General features: G+C 39.7%; 1 protein-coding gene across 1 annotated transcript in view; it reads right to left on the minus strand.

The window, feature by feature from the left end:
- The window catches only part of magt1 (magnesium transporter 1), a 36,386-nt gene extending 20,060 nt beyond the window's left edge, over positions 1–16,326 (minus strand). The window contains exons 1-5 of the mRNA XM_078261060.1: positions 16,192–16,326; positions 11,371–11,540; positions 11,172–11,289; positions 8,610–8,750; positions 8,303–8,443 (exon numbers count right to left, since the gene is read on the minus strand). Of these exons, the coding sequence (XP_078117186.1) occupies positions 8,303–8,443; positions 8,610–8,750; positions 11,172–11,289; positions 11,371–11,540; positions 16,192–16,272 (651 nt within the window). The 5' untranslated portion in view covers positions 16,273–16,326. The remainder of the gene's footprint in view (positions 1–8,302; positions 8,444–8,609; positions 8,751–11,171; positions 11,290–11,370; positions 11,541–16,191) is intronic.
- Positions 16,327–18,180: the final 1,854 nt, after the last annotated feature.

Raw genomic sequence — 18,180 nt, forward strand, 5'->3', positions numbered from 1 at the left:
TACTCAGACTTATCTAGAAAATACAAGCTCAAGGGGAAAGAAAATTTTTGGAAGTACCTACAAATCAGGAGCTGTATTACCACCAAGATTCAGTTCACAGTTGGAAACCACATCATGGACTACTTCACGCTATCCGTGGAGTGCCATCTAGCTTCCGTATTCTATAAAACAACCAACCAACTGCTCAGCAACGACTGTAATAACCTAAAAGTAATATGGGAGAAAGGCCTTCCGGTTATGGAGCGGTGCTGAGAAGCAGTGTCGTGGCGACCCTCCTGCAATTGTCAAGTTAAATCCTTAATCTACTCACAAGCATTGTTTGTTGTGAAGGGGCGTACCTAGTTGAAGTTTGAAGATGCCTACAGGGAAGAAAAAAGCAAATAGAGAGAAAACTAACACTGAAGAACAATATATGCTGCTGGAATCGGACCATGCTGTAGGGGGAGGAAAGGAGGAAAATGGCGACTACGACTCGGGTAAAGACGAGGATTCTACTCCCAGTAATGCAGATGTCATGAATGCAATCAAAAGGTATGGAAAACGCATTCAAGGGGATGGAAAACCAAGTCTCAAATAAAATTGACAGCGTATTCTCGCTAATTGAGGAAGTTGCAGACAGAGTGAAGAAGCAGAGGAACGTATTTCGGGGGCTGAAGACGAGGCTGCTCGTCTGCGGGCTCGTACAAAATCATTGGAAACTCCGCTGAAATTACTGACGGAGAAAGCTGATGACATGGAGAACTGGAATCGGAGGAACAATCTGAGAATCGTTGGTTTGCCGGAAAATGAAGAAGGACGAGATGCATGTGGGTTTTTGGAGAAATGGCTGCCAACACTTCTGGAATTGGATGCTAACGCCCCGCTAGCTTTGGAGCGAGCACACAGAGTCAGACCACCGCGGCGGCAAATGGTAAATGCAGCGGTTCCCCCGCCAAGAACCCTTATAATGAAGTTCCTGAACTACAGACAAAAAAAACAAGTATTGAGAGCGGCTAAAGCCAAGGGAAAGCTTATATATAAGGACCAATCCATTCAATTCTATCCAGATGTATCTGCGGAAATTCACAAGAAACAGAGGGCCTATGATGAGGTGAGGAGACGACTTTGCTACAGGGGGATCAACAAACACAGGATCGTCTTTCCTTCCCGGCTCCTTCTCACACACCGGGAGAAATCCACGCTGTTTGACACCCCTGCTGAGGTGGAACGCTACATGGAAGGATTGGACAAGGAATAGAAATTAGAACTACAGGTTGAACTGCCAGCCTCTTTTTCGTTTATGCCAGAGATAATTCAGGTAATTAGGTTCATTATCTCACTCTCAGAATGAAGCCTTATGGATTAATAAAGCAGTTACTATTTTTTTTTTTTTTGTCAACTTATGCAGGCAGTAGCCTGCAAAGTTATTCTTAGCCTATGCGGTGCCTGCTATGCTTTTTTACTTTTTTATTACTTGTCTCAACATGACGGGATGAGATATGTTCGCCTTATAGACTGGACAAAGCTGGCAGCTGTTTTTATTTTGACACACTCTGAATGCATAGGCTACTATCCTTCTTTTTTTCCCTTTTTTACATATGCGTATCTTTGGATGGTACATGTATGGAGTTCACAGCTATAATGCTGACAAATATGCTGCACAGGTTCTGCGGTTAAAAACAGGAGTAGAAGTGGGCTAGCAAGGTTTTGGATTGTGTGAAGTTAGGAGAGGGGTTTCCAGCGCCTGCGTGTTCCTCACGGGTGTGTGGACCATACAGCTGCATGTGGGGAGTGAACGGCTGGGCGGGAGGGGGTAATCCACAGCGGATGGAGAGTTCCATCCGAGTTTTATGGGATTCAAGTTCAGGTTAAATGTATGTGTGATGTCTCTTTCTGTGTTTGTTTTCCTTTTTATATTATGTTTATGCTTCTCAAGGCTCAATGAATATGCTACAGAAAAAATGTTTGGTCATAACTTAACACCTATGAAAGGGGATGTCTGAGATGGAAAGGTAAAATTCCTTACATGGAATTGTAGGGGAATGGGTAACATTAAAAAAGTTAAACAAGTAATGGACAGAATCAAACACTTACAGGCAAAAGTGGTCTTCTTACAGGAAACTCATATGAAGGCAGAAGATAGTTAGAATACAGAGGGGATGGCAGGGTCAGGTGTTCTCTAGTTGCTATACTTCAAACGCAAGAGGGGTAATGATTCTAATTGATAAATCCATTCCCGTACAGGTTGACAAAATAACTAAAGATCCAGCAGGTAGATTTATAATTGTTAAAGGATTTTTTGTCTTTTAATTAATGTTTATGGGGCCATGACGATAATCCTAATTTTTACAGTGATTGATTTCTCCAAATCTCTAATTTATCAGGGCAATACTTCATAGCAGGTGATATGAATTGCACTTTGGACCCAATAAAAGATCGTTCAACGGGCATTGATAATACACATACCAAATCAAGAAAACTGATTCAACAGTTCATGAAGGATTTAAATCTGCTGGATATTTGGAGATATCTTAACCCCAACTCAAGAGCGTACTCATGCTACTCTACTACTCACCACTTAATTTCGGCACCATTGCTTCCCAAGGTCTGTGATTGTCAATATCACGGTGTGGTTATCTCAGACCATGCAGCAGTAGCATTAATGTATATCAATAGCAAATTGGTGAGCGACCCCCCTAAATGGCGTTTTCACAGGATGGCTCCAGGATCCATCATGCATAGAATTTCTAGGTAAACAGATAGACCTATACTATGAAACTAACATATCTGAAACTTCAGCATGTATAAGATGGGAAGCATTTAAAGCATTCATTAGGGGTCAAAGTATAGGCTTTTGTAGCTCAAAAGCCAAACAATCTAGGCAAGAGATGAAACAGTTAGATGAACAGATTACCCGACTGGAAAAAGATATACATCACAACACAACTGATAATGCAGATGATCATAATAAGCTACTGTCACTAAGGGCCCGATACAATGATATGTCAGCGACCGAGCAGCTGCAAAAGTACTGAAAATGAAACAAACCTTTTATGGACAGGGTGATAAAGTAGGAAGACTACTTGCATGGCAGATCAAATAAAGACAAACTGAACGAGCTATAACTACAATTGAGGGTCCATCAGGAAACATAATAGATCCAGTGGAGATCAATGAAACATTTTGAGAGTATTATGAAAGTTGTAAAGTTGTATAGTGCAGAGTGCTCTCCTAACTTAGAATTTCAAAACACAGTTCTTAAATAATATTAATCTACCTCCTAATCTCCTCAATTCAGACACAAAAATATTATGTAAAGTTTTGGCTAAGCACTTGGAAGTTATACTATCTGGACTGATAGGAGAGGACCAACATGGTTTTATACAACGTAGACAGGGATTTCATAATGTTAGAAGGCTTCTCAACATTCTTCATGACCAAAGGGGCGAACAAGATACTGCCGTTTTAGCACTGGATGCCGAAAAGGCCTTCGATAGGGTAGAATGGCCCTATTTATTTGAACTACTGACAAGGTTTGGCTTTTTGCAAGTGGGTTAAGTTACTTTATAACAATCCTTTAGCTGAGGTGCTAACAAATAACATGGTATCCAAATCATTCGCCATCTCTAAGGGCTGCCGACAGGGTTCACCTCTCTCTCCACTCCTCTTTGCAATCTCTATTGAGCCTTTTGCAATTGCAGTTAGGAAACTGGGCACAACAGGCATTACTGTTGGTCAAATAGAACATAAAATTGCCTTATTTACAGATGATGTCCTGCTGTTTTTAAAACACCTTAGTAACTCTATCCCTGCTTTACTATAACTCATTAGTTCGTTTGGAAAGATCTCAGGATACAAGATCAATAATTCTAAAAGCATGCTTATGTTACTGAATAAGGAAGATGGACAACAACCCAACCATCATGCATCCATTTTCAAAACAACGGATTGCTTTACATATTTGGGCATAAAGATTGTACCAACTCTTGAGAATATTGTTTCAACAAATTATGACCCTCTTTTAGAAAATATGAATAATTCCATCGAAAGATGGACATCTCTACCCACATCCCTAATAGGTCGTATAAATATTTTGAAAATGAATATTCAGCCCAAGCTCTTATTCCTATTTCAAAATATCCCTTTGGCGCCTCCTAAACACCTCTTTCTAAGAATTAAACTATTTACTAATTTCATAAGGAATAACATCCTAGACTCCGCCTTTCACTTCTATATTTACCATATGATAGAGGGGGGCTTAAGTGTCCTAATTTGCAGTGGTACTATTGGGCTGCACAATTAAGAACCATCATGTTTCACTTTTCTTCCTAAGCTACTCCCTCTTGGGTGGATATGGAATCATCTGCAATCACATCTGACCTGCCTCTAAGTTTGTATCTATATTCCTCAGAACTCAAGGACCTTAGAAAAAACATTTCTAACCCAATAGTCTTAAATATGATAAATGTATGGTATGAAATTAAGAAGTATTTAGGCATCCCCAATACCCTGTCTTGTCACAGCCCCGTCTGGGGCAATACAAGGTTTAAACCAGGTCGACTGGATGCAGGTTTTAAAATATGGGCAGATAAGGGGATTAAGACAGTAGCAGATCTATATTCCTCCAGTAAACTTATGTCGTTTGAGGAATTGGTTCGTACATTCGATATACCTAGACATCATTTCTTTAAATGCCTACAAATAAGGAATTTCATTTTCATTTCTCAAAATTACTCTTTAGATATGCCATCTTTATCAATATTAGAGAAGGAAGTGGTAAAAGATTGTTATAGCAGAGGTTTGATTTCACTACTATATGGCATAGTGTCAGGGTCACAGGACTCCTCAGATAACAAACTCGAAGCATGGAAGAAGGATTTAAAAGAGGACATCCATGTGAATGACTGGATGAAGGCGTGCAAGAAAGTTCAAACCCAGACAGTAAATGTCAGACTGAAACTATTGCAATATAAATGGCTGATGCGAACTTACATAACTCCCACCATGTTACACAAATATAATGAAAATATCCCGGACACGCGTGTTAAATGTATCACTTTTAAAGGCACTCTATTCCATTGCGTTTGGGAGTGTGAACATATAATGAAATTTTGGAAAGATGTGAAATGCATAATAGATAAAATCCTAAATATCAATATACAAATTTCTGCAAAAATATTTATATTACATCTATACCCTCTAAACATATCATTGAAAAGTAAAGAATACGCATTAATAGACGTGTCTATTACAAGCAAAACGTCTTATTGCTTTACACTGGAAGAACATAAAAAGGCGCCAAGTATAGGTTGAAAGAAATGGCAATAAGTATGTCTATGGAAAAGGTATCTTATATTGTGAAAGGTAAATATGGGAGGTTTGTGGAGGTCTGGAACCCTTTTTTATTCTTTCTTGAACGTGGGGGAAATTACGTACCAATGGCTGATTAAGACGTTAAGACGTTGTGTCAAACATAAGATGTGATGAGAAGCTTTTACTCATCTTTTTTATTTATTTATTTTATGTATTTACTTTTTCTTTTTTTTATTATTCTTGGTGTCTCTGTCATTTGCATCTGTTTTTCTTAGATGCTGAACGTGCTTTGTATGTGTGTGTAAAAAAGTTTTGATATGTTAAAAAAAATCAATAAAAAAAAAAAAAAAAAAAAAAAAAAAAATAAAAAAAATAAGAAATATAGGAGAAAGACCTAGGATGTATAATGGAGGACGGGGAATGGCTGAAAATAGTATCGGACAATGGAAAATACATAAGGGAAGTAAAAGGGAAATTCACCCAATATAAAATAATACAGATATTATTGGACACCTTTAAGATTATACAGAATGGGAGTAATGAATAACAATTTGTGTTGGAAATGTCATAAAGAAGTAGGCACTCTATTACACTGTATTTGGAACCTCATGGTTGGCATTACAGTGGCTGCAAGGACGATACTTAAACACTGGAAAACACCTAAAACCCCGGCATTAAAAGAATTGGCCAACACCATGATAAAAACAGCTTCATATGAGCATATGCTAAACAGGATAAACACTGTCAAAAAAGATAAAAGCACCAGAATGGGATAGTTTCTGGACATACATCACACTGACTGATAAACCTGTATTATGAACAACACTGCTAATTGTTCCAATATTGATGTGCCCCTAAAGCTGCTGATGTTATAGTCCTGTTGTTGTAACTGATTTCATGTATATATGTGCATATGTTTGTGTGTGTGTGTGTGTGTGTGTGTGTGTGTATATATATATATATTTTTTTTACAAATCAAAAATACATACACACCTCATTTCAATGAGGCTTGGCAATGAACTGCATAAGTTTCTTATTTAAAAAATGTCTGGTGCGCGCACACACACACACACACACACACAGTTTGTTTGTATTGTAGCAGGAAATGTCTCTGTATGCGATACGCTGAACAAAGGAAAAAGCAATAAAAAAAAACTTGAATTGCAAAAACATTTGTCTGAACCATCTCAAGACGTTAAAGATGAAGTTATTAAAGCTTGCGTTTTTGTCAAACGATATGGGTGTGTCGGCCATTTTGACCGTTTAGTGGTGAACGAGAAAGTTGTTGTAACGTGTACTTGGCCAATCTGCCCGACATTTCTCATGATTGACAAGGGTCCAGGCCTGACGACATCTACATGTCAATATTGACTCAGTCCCTTGCTGGCAACAGGAAATCAGCCTTATATGACAAACATCCTCTGATTTACATAACATTTACAATATGTGATCTACACTTGATACTGAAACATTAGCCATGCAACTGAACTTAAGCCACGCCCCCCTTTCATAACTCATGAACCCTTTGACGTAGACTGTTGTGTAAACTCACCACAGAGTTCCTTTATCATTGGTTATAGTTTGCTCTGTCCCCTTTGATTTAGGCACACCCCCTTTCATAACTCATGTACCATTTGACATCTTGTGTGAGGTATCATTAAACTTAGCAGAGTTCCTTTTTTCATTGGTGACGGTTTGGCCCGCCCCATACACTTGGTCCATTTGCAAAACACCACTTCCAATGCACCCTCCATGCAGGCATTGAAGTCTAACTTGTACGTGAGGTGTCCAACGGTTGCGCGAATGCATGGCCACGTGGAGAAGCGTCACGCAAGTAACCCCGATGCGCGCAGAGGTGCGAGGGCCCATCCAATTTTTAAATTATTTGGGAGTCCTTTGTTTTGGGAGCGTGACCTCTAGAATATCACTCTTAAATCTATGTAGGAAGAGAGACTAGAGCTGTAATCGGGCCTTAAAAGTTCGGCCCGAAAAGGACCAAGCCCGACAGAATTTGGCCCGAGCCCGACAAGTACATTTTGATTGACAGCTTTTTAAAAGCCTGAACCCGTTTACAGTCCGACTGTACAAAAGGCCGTCTATCAGCAGTGATTAGAGTGCATGTCAGAGAATAGCGCGGACACTCGCAGGCACCGCAAGCAGGCACACGCACCACTCGGCAGAAAAGGGAGAGAAAGAAAAAAAGAGACTGCGCCGCACACACAGCTTTTTTGTCTTTCGTCAAGAATGACTCATTTATACATTTTTTAACATAATTTATTCATGACTAACGTAGGCTATAGGCCACTTGGAAGTTGGAACAAAGAAATAAAATAAGTCCTCCAGAGGCCAGCCTCTGTTTCACCTCCTCAGCATCCATTTTCAATGAATGAGACACACTCATTTCTGTTGTGTTCTGTTTGATATTGCTTACATGTTTTTGTTGGAATAACAGATTGTTTTGGTTGTTTACTCTTGTAAACAAATGAAACATTTGAGAGCACTCATTTTAAATACACAAGTGTGATCAATTAATAGTAACTCTTGACAGCTGTGTGGTTTCTCAAAGTTTGGTTTTCCATTTGATCCTACCCTTACTTTTGATGAGCACATTAAATAAATACCCAAATAACAACAACAAACATAGCTAAAATTATTTCTTTGTCCATGGGTGATGCAGCGATCCTTCACGCCATTTGTTTTCATCATAGTTTTGTTGTCAGGGCATGCCCCTTTTTTCCTGTCTGATCTCCTTAAACCTCATATTCCATCCCATGCTCTCCATTGAGGATTAGTTAGGATTCTAAATGCCATAAAGCATTTATTTAGTTAGGATTACCAAACTGGCTGGGACACATTCAACTCGGAGCAGTATACCTCCCACTCTTAAAAGCTTGATGGAGAATAACCACCATGTATTTATATATGTATGGGTGTACTGTATGTGGTTGTGGGTAGGTAGGTGTGTGTGTGTGTGTGTGTGTGTGTGTGTGTGTGTGTGTGTAGTCGTTACCAGTGCAGAGAAGGCCCAGACATTCTTGTTAAAGAGAAACTCCAAATTGTGTCTTCGCAGATATGCCAGTCCTCCAATCACAGCCAGGAGGAAGCCCAGCAGGAGTGGCCCTGCATAGTTTGGAGGACGAATGACACGGATCTGAAAAACAGACAAACATGACTGACATCTCACTCACATCAGAGGCTCCCATCATCTTAGTTAGCAACCTTAACTCTGTACTTAAGGTTTATTACAACACAATGATAGATCACATTGGTTTATTACAACACAATGATAGATCACATAAGTTATGTTTTGCAATTACCTGTACATCAGTTCTATCTGCCACCCATCTAGCCAGCTGCTCAGCTGCAAAACCTCTAACCTGCAGCTCATAGGTATCAGACCTGCGAGGTTTCCCTTTGGATGGGAAGTGGAGAAATGTCGGAGCAGAATTCATACTAAGCTGCAACGCAAACACACAAATACAGTCAAAACATTCAATGTGTAGCAGTGAGGTTCAATATTAAGAAGAATTACTTTATTAATCACCTGGGGAAAATGTATTTATTTCACTAATTTTATACACAGTGAACCCATAGACATGTAGTTGTAGAGAGGTTAAAGTGAGAAAAATAAATAATCATCCAATGCCTTGACGTTGGTTAGCATCATAGAAAAAAAAAAACCTAAGCCTAACTCTAAGCACTTGTATTGTAGCACTGTACATTCTTTTAGTTGTTAGTTTAAGAGAGATGCACATTCAATTATTGATGACATCTCGCTTGTTTCTGTGGAGTTTGTATGCACTTATTGCAGGGTTCGAATTATGATTTAATCTTTGTGGGGTTCTCTTTATAAAAATAAATAAAAAAAAAAAAGTAGTCTATGAGCAGCAAATTTTGAGCTGAATCAATGTATGCTGGAAATACCTTTAAAAGGGAAACGGATTACAATCCAAATATAAAAACATAATGGAATATATTACAATAAGGCTCTCAGGCATTCTGTATTGCTATTTATTCTCCTGTAGATCGACCTGGGGCCTGTTGCACAAAACCAGGATAAGGGATTAAGCCGGGATATTCAAGTTATCCTGGATGAATTTAGCTTTGATTTGGTTGCACAAAAGCAGGTTGAATTAAACCCAGCCAAGTAACCATGGAGATTTATTCTTTGCAGCTAGCCTGCTCCAGATCAGGCTAACAGCCAGGCTAAGATTAATCCTTGAGTCTGATGTGTTAAATCAGCTGCTGCTCTGATCCGAAATAAACGTGTTGTTTAAACAGTTATTCCGTTGTCTTCTGAATGTGTTCTGCTTTATTTTTATTAACATGCATTACTTGTCACTATTGCCGTCACAAGTTTGATTTAAATCATACTATTGCAGTTGTTTGGATGGTAAGAAATGGTTGCACATGCACCGGAGATAAAGTGGGACAATGCGGAGGAAAGGGGCTTTTCCTCTGCTGCTCTCCCCGTGAATATGCCCCGTGCAACATGGAGAGGCGGGGGGAGGCAGGGGGATCCTCCCACACCGTGCAGCGGACTCTAAAGGAGACTTTTACTGTCAATAACGACGACAATGGCACCTGACCAAACGTCCGTATTTTACGAGATGGGAATGAGAATGTGTTGGAATGCCACAAAGCTTCTTAATCTTTTTATTTTGGTGCCGTCACGCATCTTGGAGCTTGGGAGTGAGAAAAAACATGAATAATATTGTATTGTTTTGTTTTACAGATATGCTTACAGTGTGTATTGAAGTCACTTACTTCTTTTTTCTAGTTTTTGTCCAGTCATGTTTGTTCTGTATGAACATTAATTGTAGAAAGATATTTAGAATGATAGCTTATAGAGATTTGTGGATATGGTTGTAAAACATATTCTCTCATTATGAATAAGGGTTTAAAATTAAGCCTAGTCCTTAGGGTAAATTGCCCGAGGAACATGAATTCCCTCTGCTCATTTTTAAAGCAAAGTAGGCTAAATAAAACATTTTATTTATATAGTGCTTTACAGGCTACTCAAAGAAACTTTACAGTAAAACCAGCACATTTAGCACGTAAAAACAGATACAGCAATAAAACCAACACAAAACAAGCATATTAAAAGCAATTAAAACTTTGTAAAAATGTGGAGTGACTAGTAGGCCCTAAGTAGATCTTTTTAAATCCTTACGCATTGTTTTGTCTGTTGGACTTTTTCTCTCTGATAACAGCCGTATTTCCCTTTTTGCATATTATATGTTTAACCTCCTTGTAATTTACCATTAACAGCTGCTGCTCAGCGGGTTAAACATATGCCGCACGCGTCTTCTCCATTTCTGCATCAGTAAATCTGTGATCAATACCGTGGTCTATTTAAGAAAGCCGTGGACGTGCACTTATCCCAGCTATCTACACCTGGCTTGACATAGCTTCACCTTCTCATCTTGGCTCGGCAAACGTGCAACCGATTAAGCCGCGATGAGCGGACCACACTAAGTCAAGCTGCGATTTTTTTAGTTATCCTGGATTTCTTCATTCTACTTTTGTGCAACAGGCCCCAGATCAACACCAGATTTTGGGAACTTTATCTCCAGACTGTTCTCCACAAATTTAAAAGTAGCCCACAGTGCAATTAAAACATTTTACTGCATACAGTAGTGTTAACAAATTCTGCAATTTCTTCCAAACTAAATCTTTGATGTTCATGGAAAACATTCACAACATTTAAAGATCACTGTAGATTTAGTGTACAAAATTTCAGACTTTTATCTCAAAAAGTGGTAAGATGACCAGTCCTCAATGACACACTTTCTTTTTTTTTTGTTAATGAATGGATGTTTTCTAATGGACTATTAGAAAGCAAAACTCCAGTCTTGGGGAACAAGAAGTTGTCTTACCATCTGAAAGACATCTGATCCTTCATCAAAATCGACAGATGCAAAGAAGACTTTGTTAGTAAAGGCAGAGGAATAACGCCAAGAGTTAGCCAGCACCTGGAACTCCTCATCAGCTTGTCTGAAATGAAAGATTGCATTTAAATTCATAGATAAGAATTAAAATAACAGCAGTGCCTCTTCCTATTGCTTCTCTTCTTACCTGCAGACCCCACACTGTCTCTGTGGCTGCAGTGCCGTAAACATGATGACCACCGAGTAGTTTCTGGGAGGAGCCTTGACAAAGCGACGAAACTTCTCTCCATTCATCCTGATAATTGAACGCTTGGAGGCCCACTCCATCATCTGAGTCAACTTCTCTGACAGCAGAGTCTACACAGGACACAGACACAAAAACAGCTGCTCGTGTAGACCCAAAAACAGAAAAGAAAAGCTAGGAGCCATCCTGATACTACTGACTTCCAACCATTATTATAAAGTGTTACCCATAAAACACAGAGCGTTGAAGCAGGGGAGCGGAGTTCGCTATCCCAGGGGAAAACAAAGGACTTTCAACCCTGAAATGCGTGTTCCTTGGGAGCGTTTTAATCCAAACCACAATCTTTTTCCTGAACTCAACTAGTCTTTTGTGCCTAAATTTAACTGTTGCCGCCGCATAACTCTCACTTTTTGTCGCCTAAACTTAACTGTAATGTTAAGAAAAGATTTGAAAGCGCCCCTAAATCCTCAGGTGACATTCTTCTCTTTGTAAGCCAGCCGTTTTCTGTTCCAGCTGATGGCCAGTGGACTGCAGAGGCCAAAAGATTATGGCAGTTCTTCAGATGGAGGTCTTGAAGATGGGAACATCTGATTTGCTCAAAGCTCAACACAAGGACGCACTGGTGAGGTACTTTTGGATCAACGTGGTTCCCCAAGCTAGTTTCAAAAACACCAGAGCGATTGCAATGTTCCTACTTACAATGTTCCCCTCAACATACATCTGTGAATCAGCATTTTCTTTAATGAATGCTATTAAGAGCCAGGACAGAAACAGACTCTCAGATTCACATCTTAGACAGTGCCTCAGGATCGCCACAACAGAATACAGGCCTGATATCAAAAAGGTTGCCTCATCCTGTCGCTCTCACTTCTCTCACTGATTGGTGAGTGAACACCCAATTACTTTTTGCTATTTGTCAATCTTCTTGTGGTATAATTATTACAATGAAATAACCATTTAGTTTTAATAGCATATTTCCTACTAAATATGTTACACAGCTTAATTAAAAACAAATAAATGAAATGAGAGAGCAGATACAGTGGATAAAGCAGTGCAAACAACACCCAACTAGTTAGTCAAATTTAAAACTTAATACAGCATTAAAATTTAAAAGTTACTATATGTAACTTTTAAATGTTTTTGAAACTGCAGGGTTACGCTAACTTTTTAAAGTGGTTGGCGGCTTGGCAACCAGGCATCAGCTTTTGGTTGCCAAAATTGACAATATGGTTGCCATGTTTTAAACTGTCTATATTCTGAGCAATTAATTTCTTATGTAATGCTTAATTTCGTAAGAGGAATAAAGAACTGTTAGAACTAGAAAGTTAAATCAAACGCTCTGAAACAGGGATTAAACAAAGAATGTCACAGGATGGCCTGAGAAACCTTACTTTATTACAATACCGATATAATAATATTCTATCTCAGAAGGTTGAATTCAATTTATTCAGGGCAAGACATATTTTGAATCTACCTCTACTGATGAAGAAATGTGTTCCTTTATAGAGCCACTAGGGCTTCCTAAACTGACAGAAGAGCAAAGAGAACTCCTTGATGCAGATTTGATTATAGAGGAAATTAAAGAGGTAATGGTGCCCTGCCTGTGAGTAAAGCCCCAAGGCCCAATGGCTTCACATAGATTAAATGAGGTTATTACTTCTCTAATTCATCCTGATCAGGTGGGGTTTATTCGCGGGCATAGCTCGTCAGATAGTATCAGGCGTCTCATTAATATTGCATGGTCTGTAGCTGATAGACACTCCCCAATAGCTGCCATTTCCCTCAATGCCGAAAACACGTTTGATATAGTTGAATGGGGCTATATGTTCAAAATTTTGGAAATGTATGGGTTTAGCAGCATTTTTATGAAGTTAATTAAGGTGCTGTATAAGCACCCAAGAGGCTGCGGTGCAAACTAACGGGTTTTTCGGAATATTTTGCTCTAGGATGGGGAACAAGACAGGGCTCACTTCTGTCTCCTTTGTTGTTTTGTTTAGCCATAGAGCCTTTGGCAAACGAGTCATAGTGAGAGAAACAAAGTGTCTCCCCTGTGCTTTCTGACCCTGGTGGGAAATATGTAGCAAGCAAAGTTAACCCTCTTTTTGATTTCATGTTGTTTATGGAAAAGGAGAAGCAGGAAATGAGTCGGGGAAATGCAACGCTACCAAGCCACGGCCGAGCGACATGTAGTTACATTTTTGGAGAGGTGCACGTCAGGCGCGTAGGCAGGGCTTAATTTGAGCCGGAACATGTTCCGGCAGCTCCGACATTGGATCCAGAACCTTTTTTATTGTATTACTGTGTCACTATGAAAAATGAATCGCCTAACTGAAAAAAAAAAAAAATTACTGTTTGTGTAGTGCTCAATGTTGTTATCCGTCTTGTTAGTCTTTATTCCCCATTAAAGTTCCACAAAAATCTTGTGTTTGCATTTTCGATGCATTTTGAGGTGAATTTTCAGGGTAAGACAGAGGGGGGAGAGAGACGGAGGGAGGAGAGGCACTTCAAGTGACGCATGCGCTTGTGCTAGTTGAGATTACTGTTAGCCTCGTTTCACTCAGGGGGAAAAATGTCAAAAAGACAACAAAGTTTGCTTAACTTTTTCAAATACGCTGGCCAGTCGGATCACAAACAAGCAAAAATCGTTTCCACCGATCAAGAATGTGGAGACATTACATTTCGTACCCATGCAGTGCATGTTCTGAAATTAAAATAAACATTGCCCTGATGTACACACAGCGTTGTTTAGGCTTTTTTAGTCAGAGAAGCTACATAGGCAGTGTAATTAGTTTTTTGGTCCGTTACCTCCAACTCCTGTTTTGAGTCGCCGGATCCACCCCCGCTCTGCGCTCCAGGACATCCCACTTTACAAATTAAGCACTGGGCGTAGGTCAGTGTCTCCACGTACGTAGCCACGGCGTAGATTTTACGCAGAAGCATAAATCACGCTTTAAACTACAGGCCACTTACGTAGGGCTACGGCGAAAGCTCTGCGTGGAACCTCAGCACAACCATAAATCAAGCTTTGGCCTAACGTTAGCCCTCTTTTCTTCCCCTCACTCTGTTTCGCCCATAACCCCGCTTGCATGCACTTCCGTTTGGCAGAGCTGTGTTGAAAGACCTCGGCAGTGTTGAATTTGGTCTTGTCACAAAATCGACCACATTTTTACTCAGTGTTGTCTCGGTCTCAGACAAAAAAGACGAGATTTTATTTCAACACCATAACTGCGGGATATCACTTAGTGCATTCACTGATTTATTTGCATTTTCACATCAATACTAATGTCAGCTCCGGCATTTGCTACATTCTGCGATACTGCTCCCTCACTTGGGCTAGAGAGGTAGAGTGTCAGCTGAGAGTGGAGACCGCTTCTATTATAAAAAAAAAATACATATAGGCTGCTAAATATATAACTATTTACCTCGTAAAAACAAATAGTGCTTGTTTGAGTGTTGTGAGCTCCTCTCTGGCTCGCTCCTCTCTCTGGCTCGCTCCTCTCTGGCTCGCTCCTCTCTCTGGCTCGCTCCTCCCTCAATATTTCCCACACTGGGTGATAGATATATACTCCCTTTTCCGTGGAAGTTTAATCACCTTAGATATCATATGATTGATATTTCAGTGTTAAAAGATAGAGTTGGGAGGAAAGCCTGTATGAGGCAGAGGCAATAATACGGTATATTGACAATACTAATACTTTGTTTATATTTCTGAATGTGCATTTGTTAAGCACTATTCAATTTAAATGAGACTGTGAACTAAAATAAGACAGCAGATTGTAGTTTCTGTATTTATTACCAAAGCCTTTATCAGTAATACAGTTAAAATGGGGGAAATGTGAAAAATTGCGTTGCAGGTAGATTTAAGGTGTGCTCTCCTAAATTTTCTGTCTGTGCCCCTAAAATGTTTTAGTTAGTGGCTACAGTGCTCCTAGTAAAAAAAAAAAGTAAGTCTGGAGCCCTGTGTAAGTTAGCAACTATTTATAACTATACGTTAACTTTTGATCTTGCTCTCATCATTAAGAGATATTTTCTCGTAATTATAAGATAGACACATATTTACGATCTAAGGGGTTTATTTATTTTTTCTATATAAATACAATGCGCTTCCTTACTTTTTGCTAACGTTACTGAACGGTGAATGTGTCCGGAAAACAAGATAAAAGCGGGTCCACTTCCTGCATTTCAAACTTGTGTTTAACTAGGCCTATAGCCAGTCCAACACAAAGTTTACAACCACTACTGTGGATTAGTTATCAATGAGTAGGCTATGTTTACATGCACACCAATATACCACTATTATTTCGAATATGACAATATTCTGTATTTGATACAGGTCATGCTGAAGGAATGAAAGAGATAAACTGTGTTCGCACGATCGAACAACCGCCACCGCTGGAAGACTGAAAAAAATCGTATTTTGCACGGCTAACGTTACATGTAAACGATGGAACATTCACTTTCATTAATTTAGCCATGTAAACAGCTTAGTTGGAATATCGTCTTTTTCGGAATAAGGGCAAAACCCGGAATATCATGTGCATGTAAACGTAGTCAGTGTCTATGAGTGAAAATCAAATTAATGTTATCGGTTGAAACTTGTTTATTTAGTGCCATACAAAACCACACGTCAATGTTCATTTGTGGTTGCTGTTAGCTTAGCTTCTAGATTGGCACGGACGTTAACAACTTTGGAGCAGTAGCATAGCTTTAACCCCAAATGTATGAACTTTCTCCGCTTTATGTTATTGAAGCAAGGCATGTTACCTCTTTTTTCTTCTGTCCGTCAGCAGGGTCATGGTAGAAAATAATAACGAGAAATAGCGAGATAAGAAGTTTTCCAAACATTCTGCAACGCTGCTTACACTGCTGCCGACCACAGCTTTCTATTGGTCACCTCCTAGCCAATCAATATTTTTTTTTTTCTTCTTCTTCTTCTTCTTTTTTCAGTTTTATGGTGGTTGGCAACTAACTTGGTGGATTACCGCCACCAGCTGGACTGGGGTGTGGTACTGGCGTCTAACGTTTCCAAGTATGAAGCAAATAAAACATAACAAACACCAAAAAAGAAACTAAATTGTTTTAATTAGTCCTGTATTCCTGAGGAAGCTAAATACATATTTAAAACAGATTTCACCTGAGCTTCTTTGTAGAATGTCCTCTAAGTTTAACCTTAACTGTAAATCTTTGTCTTTTGTAGTATCTGAAGATTTACAACTTTGACTTAAGTTTTAATCAAGCCTGCATGTATTCAAATATATTCCATAACACATGTAATATGTTATTGAGGTCATGGTGAGAAGGTTGAGGCCATGTACAGAAGATTGGGTCGGTCGTCTCTCCAAGCTCTCTGCAGGAGTTTGTAAATTGATGCTGAAATCTTTGATGTAATAAACCTTTTTATAATCAAGATCAGTGTCAGCGAAGTTCCTTTTCCACACATCGGCAACGCAGCACTGCAACTAAAGACACAACACTTTCTTCCTGATATTTAGGACAGTGTAGAATAACATGCTCTATAGACTCTGGACTACCACAGAATACACAGTTGCCATCAGCATGCTTCTCCATTATTAATAAAGTATTATTTAATCTTGTGTGTCCATACCTCATTCTTGAAAATACATCCTCCTCCTCGCTTCTCTTCATATTTCTGCTCTTTCCGACTTTATTCTGGATATTATAGAACAGTCTGCCCATTGTTCCATAATGTCTGCCATTTTCCCTTAACTATGTTTTTAATCGTACTTTTAGTTTCTGATTTTTGACCTAATTATCTATGCTGGAATTTCCAGCTGCTTGCTTAGCACATTTGTCTGCTAACTAATTTCCTACAATTCCCTATATGACCTGGTAACCATACAAGAGTTATGGTTCCTGACTGTAACAGATCATTTGCAGCTTGTACTATTTCAAACACAATATCCTGCCTGGATTTTGACTGAAAAGTTTTGATGCTGATCAAAGCGGAGCTGGAATCTGAAGCAATTACTGCCTTCCTTGGCCGATAGATAGATAGATAGAGTTAGGTTTGCCGTTTGACCCAAAACACAGAGACAACACAAAACGGAGGCAGATTGCAGTTTAGAGATGTTTATTTGAACAGTCAAACTTAATTGTGCAAAGAGGGGAAGTTTAGGCAGGGTAGCTTCTGGATGGTAAAGAAGCGCGAGGCAGGCAGGCAGTGAGGAATCCAGGGCAGAACTGAGATTAGGAGCAGGCAGTCTTGAGAGAGTCCAGTCTTGACTCACCGACAGAAATCCAGAGGGGATGTGAATGAGCAGTGCAGGGTGGGAGTCGGCAGCTCAGCAGAAAGCGGCAGAGAAACGGATAGTCAGGTCTCAGCTGGGAGGCAGTGAAGCAGGTCACACAGGTAAGTTGCAGCTAGCAGTTGTTTCAGCACAGGATCACAAGAGTAGTTTAACAATCTGGCGCCGAAGAACTGAACAGGCTGGGTAGATATACTGCAGAGGTAATGAATGGAACGAGCTGCAGCTGTGTGGAAACTGCAGGAGTGAATGGCCACGCCCCTTGACCTAGATCCTCCATAGCCACGCCTCTCGCAGCCTCAGGTGCAGACAAATACAACACAGACAGAGACAACAAGGGGAAAAGGACCACACACACAGGGAGGGAGAACACAGCCAACCCATAACAGTACCCCCCCCTCAACGGACGAAATGGAAATCCTTCACCAACTGAGGGTCCAGAATAAATCTCCGGGGTATCCAGGTCCTCTCCTCCGGTCCATAACCC

The sequence above is a fragment of the Sander vitreus genome, chromosome 10 (genome assembly GCF_031162955.1).
Source record: "Sander vitreus isolate 19-12246 chromosome 10, sanVit1, whole genome shotgun sequence".
Classification (NCBI taxonomy): domain Eukaryota; kingdom Metazoa; phylum Chordata; class Actinopteri; order Perciformes; family Percidae; genus Sander; species Sander vitreus.